Here is a 5,237-nt window from a genome sequence, read left to right on the forward strand (position 1 = left end):
GATAGGAAGAGGATAAGATAACTTCGATAAACAAACTCATAATGTTTGCATAGTTCCATGTTGGCAGAGAAGGTACATTGAAAACAAGACTCGTTGCAGCCAAAGAGCACAAGAGCTAACTCTATCGATCAGTAGGTCACAGAGTGATGATAACCACATTTTACATGGAACAATCTGTTAGTTATACATGTGAATGCATCTAGACAACAAAATTTGTTACATATAGGAAACATTTACAATGACAACCAAATACAAGTTTATTCTCTTGGAGTCACCTTCCGCGTGGAGACTTGTGATAGGCCTGTAATGGAGAGGCAGAGGGTGTCATGCTGAGTGATGAACGATGTCTAAATGGAGAAACTGGAACAGAGCTGGAAGTGGTTCGATGCTCAATCCGAGAGACTTTGTTAGCACCTTTCGGTGCTTGAAGCTCTTCAAGAGAAGCCAACACCTCAGACATACGTGGCCTTAGCTTCGGCTCATTGCTTAGACATTGCCAAGCAAGGTTAGCAGCTGTATATGCTCCTTTCTGAGGATACTGGCCCCCTAGTTTGGTGTCCATAATTCGAAACAACTTCCTCTTGTCCCCTAGATATGGCTTTGCCCAATCCACAAGATTTTGCTCTACACCAACCTTTGTTTTATCGAGAGCACGACGTCCTGATAATAGTTCAAGCAATACAACCCCGAAGCTATATACATCACTTCTTGATGTCAATCGACCTAGCGGACAGCAAGCACAAAATCATAACCAACAATATCAAGAACAGAATTCCAGCAATCAGATTTATTGAAGAATATAATCATCATGCTTAGTCCTGCAAAGTGACTACATAACGTTATGCTCACTTGTGACAAGAAATCAATCCTTCTCTTCTCTGTGAATATGGAGCATTCTAATAACTTGTTAAGGACTAGTAAAATTGGGGACTAACGACATTCTTAGTACTTCCACACAAAAAAAGGTTTACAATATATGTCCAACAATATTACCTTTTCTCAATATTCAAGTTGAAAATGGCATAACAAAGGGAGGATAGCATTTTTTTCCTCACTAATTTGTGAGTGACACCTAACTGGCAAAACATTACCATCATTAAATTTGTAGAAGTTGCCGAAAACATGTAGATTAAACGTTCCAGAATCACTGTTTTTTCAACGTTTTAGACAAAAAATCCTGTAAAATTTTATCTCTCACAAGGACAATAAAATTGTGATGTTCTCATGTTCAATATAGCTAAGAAAATAGCAAAAATATTAACCTGTAGCAACATATTCTGGAGCAGCATAGCCCTGTGTACCAATCACTTGAGTGGATACATGAGTGCGATCACCAGTTGGGCCTGCCTTGGCCAAACCAAAATCAGACAACTTTGCATTAAATTCCTGTAATCACAGAACACAGAAAGATATTAAGCTTTTACTAGTTCACGCGCCTAACACAGTTAATTTTAAAGAAAGGCAACTGGATTTATGAGCTTATCTCAAATCTTAATGCCTACCGCATCTAGAAGAATATTAGAAGCCTTAAAATCCCGATATATAACTTGTTCTTTAGCGTCATGTAAGAAAGCAAGGCCCCTCGCAGCACCAATAGCCACCTTAATTCTTGTTGACCAAGTCAGAGGCTGAGGCCCTCCTGTTGAACAAGATTCCAAGAATTACCACCAACTCATATATCCACATATAATACAAGTTTTCACTTGGATATTCAACATTATCCATTTCATGCAAGAGCTGTAACTTACACCACATGGATTGAACCAACAATCATCACAGAGTTAACCAAGTTTCTCAACACTGTTTGACTACTTATATCACAAAGAAGACCAACAAAAGGATTCACTGGAAAGAATAATGGAGCCAATTTAACATAATCAAAATACGGTTTGAGGCAATTTCCCTGTAACGTCACCACTTTAAAGAGTTGGAATACATAAAGTGTCCTAGACATGGAATTGGATATTTGGTTTTCTTTTAGTTTATGGTTTCTTGCTTTTGCCTCTCATTTGATTAATAGCAAACAGCTCCTACGACCCTAAAACAGGCAGCAGTAGATAAAAACAGTCTCATGTATTCAGAAGGACCAAATCTTAATCTTGTGAGGGAAAAGGTTACAGCTCTTCCTATACTAATTCAGAAGACTTTGCATAACGAATTTATGATATATGAAACAATCCTGAGCTTTCGAAAGAAAATTAATCAAACACGACGAACCTACATTTGTTAATCTTGTCCAAGAGAACTTCTCCCCCACCCAGGACTAGGGCAAAATAAATTAAGGAAAAACTAAGAAAGCTGGCAGCAAAGGATCGATTCAGTGAAAAGGGAGATCCAGCAATAAGGTAGTAAAGAGAGATAAACATACTTGAAACTGCTATAGCACGGAAAAACCAAAGAAAAGGAAGGGAGAATGCTTAGGTAGCGAGCAGACATACTTCTAAATAAATGGTTCTCCAAGCTTCCTTTAGGCATGAACTCATACACCAATAGTCGGTCGTCTCCCTCTATACAATACCCAATGAGTTTAACCAGGTTTGGATGACGAAGTTGCCCAAGGTAATTAACTTCAGTCTGCAAAGCATTTGCCGTCAATTACTAGTCCAACAAGAGTAATAAGTTATTTAAATTGGAAATCTGCAGAGGAAACATACCACCCACTCCTTGTGACCCTGAAAACCCTCTGGCTTCAGCTTCTTGACCGCAATGACCATTCCAGAACCAGGCTTTGCAGCAGTAAAAGTGTGTTCATCAATCCATCCTTTGAAAACATAACCAAAACCTCCTTCGCCAAGAAGACTGTCAGGTCTAAAGTTCCTTGTTGCACTTTTCAAATCATTAAATGAGAAGGACTTAACATTGGGGGAAAACAAAATTTCGCCTTCAGATCTTGGAGTAGAAAGTGTATCAACACTGCTTTTCCGACTATAAGATGGAATACTTAGACTTGATAAAACAGAGGAATTGCTGGTTCTGCTGGGAATCCTAGAGGCTCCAGAAGCTGCAAGATAGAATAGCAGAAAATAGCATTGCTCAGTCACATGTGGTAACAATCTAATCATGATTTAACCCAGAAAAGCCTCAAACTTGTAACCAGAAGAAAGTACACTCATAAAACTATATAGGTTGGACCAAAAGTGTGCTTGCCAACAGTTACACACTAATCAACTGAAGCTAGTTTATGTAATTTATCAACAAGCATCTTGTCTTTATAGTAGTAAAATGTCACACGTGTAACAAAAATTAGCAACTGGAAACAAAGATTCCCATATAACTATCTCTTGATAAGTGATATTCATATAACTGTAAAGGATTGAGAAAACAATTTGCCTGGCCGCAGTCATGTGTTCATCAACAAAGATACTATGACTGACATATAAAGTCACATATATTCACGGTAATCAAATGTAACACGGGCAAATGCAAAAGTCAGAGAATCACTCATTCCATACAGGTGAAAAGCTAATCATCTGTAACCTTAAAAAAGAATCATCTTATTCCACAAGCATCTACATATGCAGCATAGCCCATTTCTGATAGTTAAAACTTTCCAAGTTAAGGGCTTTCAATTGGCATTGATCAACTTAAGCTGCAAATGTGAATTCTCTCTTTCCTTTAAGCTTTCATCTTTGACAATTGCCGACCATCTCCTTGTAAATTCAGTCAAGTCTTTAAGTTTTATTCTAAAAGCTTCACCTGAACATGTCATTAACAATCTCAACTGAGACTTTCTTGTAGCAACAAAAACTGCAGTAAAATCTCCCTTTCCATATCTATGGTAGTACATGGGACGACAGACCAGAGAATTCATCATCATATCAGTTTCAGTTAACATTCAAAGCTACAGGTACTTTATTTTAACTTGACATAACCTAGAAAAAGCACCCAGCTTTAATGATTGGCAATATTATTCAGGTAAGAACTCGTAATAAAGCCTCATTGTTCACCTCAACCTCAAGCAATCATCTAATAAATGAAGCCATCTACAAGTTCCAAAAACAAACAGAGCGAAAAAAGAAGCTCAAAATAGCAAACACAAAACCCAGTCTTGTTTAAACCGAAACATACAAGTAGGCAACACAAACAATGGTATTATACAAAATTCAAACAAATGTTGGCAATGAACAATCAAAACCCTACGAGTATCCCGTACCTAATTATCTTCTCCAATCAAAATAAGTTAAAAGATACATGATTTATACACCAAAAACATTGAGTTCCCAGTTATTAAACCAAAGTCACAATAGAGAGGGATTAAATAAGTACTTAATAACTTCGAGCTTCATTTAGGAGTCTTTTTAGTTTGTTTAGAGAGTTGTACTGACATCAGTACAACATGTACAGATCATAGAACTCTAACTTACCCAAGAGTATGAAAATTAAAACGGGTTCAAATGAAAATGAATGAATATTGAGGATTCATATAATAGACTCCTTGAGGAATATTAGTTGCTGCTGCTCATAAATTAATTAAAACCCATTCAAGATTATATCACAAACAATAAAAAGGGAAAAAACTAAATCACACCCCCATCTTAAAGCAGATAACGATATGCCAAAAAACAATCTTTAACACAGATAAGAGCATAGAAAGAACAAAAATACAATAAAAAGGGAAAGTACCAGAAATGTTTTGAGAACTGAGAGTGGCATCAACTCTAGCTGATGAACCTAAACAATTACCCATCAGACAACAATCTGAAAAAATATACACACCAAAAACAAGTCTGAAAAAAATCAGACTTTCCTTAAATACTTCGAATATCAAGAAATATAGGTCGATATGTTTCAATGGAAGAAAAAAAAAGGAAAAAAATTAAAAGAAAAGGGGTAATAGTTGGTAAATGGGAAAGCTAGACGAAAATTTGATTCTATATAAAGGAAGAGAATGTGAAGACACAGAGAAATGCTGGATTACTTTCCTATTTTTTATTGCTCTTTTGATGATAAAGATAATATTCTTGACGACTTGTACCTATCTCGACTAACACAACGTAAAGGTAGAATTTGATTATGTTTTAACCAGTAGTATGAATATTAAATAAACATTTTCGTATGTACTCCTATTTCTAAATTATATTCCTAATCAAAACATATTTTCACCTTAATATATATCTTAATAATAATAAATTAGAATAAATAATTTATGCAAATACTATAAATATTAAAAATTTACCTAGCTTAAGTGTGCTTGTCTATTACTATAGATATTAGTAATTTTATTTTCTTTTAGTACA

At 35.7% G+C, this 5,237-nt stretch overlaps 1 protein-coding gene across 1 annotated transcript; it reads right to left on the reverse strand.

Annotated features, from left to right (window-relative positions):
* Positions 1-4,945, reverse strand: LOC109243181 (protein kinase 2B, chloroplastic-like). The gene is made up of 6 exons (XM_019410093.1): positions 4,624-4,945; positions 2,655-3,001; positions 2,439-2,574; positions 1,503-1,639; positions 1,263-1,386; positions 1-723 (listed from the first exon to the last, which is right to left on the reverse strand). Exons 1-6 carry the CDS (start codon positions 4,685-4,687, stop codon positions 272-274), a joined length of 1,260 nt encoding a protein of 419 aa, XP_019265638.1. The 5' UTR covers positions 4,688-4,945; the 3' UTR covers positions 1-271.
* Positions 4,946-5,237: the final 292 nt, after the last annotated feature.

The sequence above is a fragment of the Nicotiana attenuata genome, unplaced genomic scaffold (genome assembly GCF_001879085.1).
Source record: "Nicotiana attenuata strain UT unplaced genomic scaffold, NIATTr2, whole genome shotgun sequence".
Taxonomy (NCBI): domain Eukaryota; kingdom Viridiplantae; phylum Streptophyta; class Magnoliopsida; order Solanales; family Solanaceae; genus Nicotiana; species Nicotiana attenuata.

Coding starts and splice junctions, on each gene's coding strand:
- LOC109243181 (XM_019410093.1), bottom strand. CDS start 4,687: ATGGGTAATTGTTTAGGTTCATCAGCTAGAGTTGATGCCACTCTCAGT. Junction 3,002..4,623: donor CAGTTCTCAAAACATTTCTG/GTACTTTCCCTT, acceptor TCTATCTTGCAG/CTTCTGGAGCCTCTAGGATT. Junction 1,640..2,438: donor GGAGAACCATTTATTTAGAA/GTATGTCTGCTC, acceptor CTTGTTCAACAG/GAGGGCCTCAGCCTCTGACT.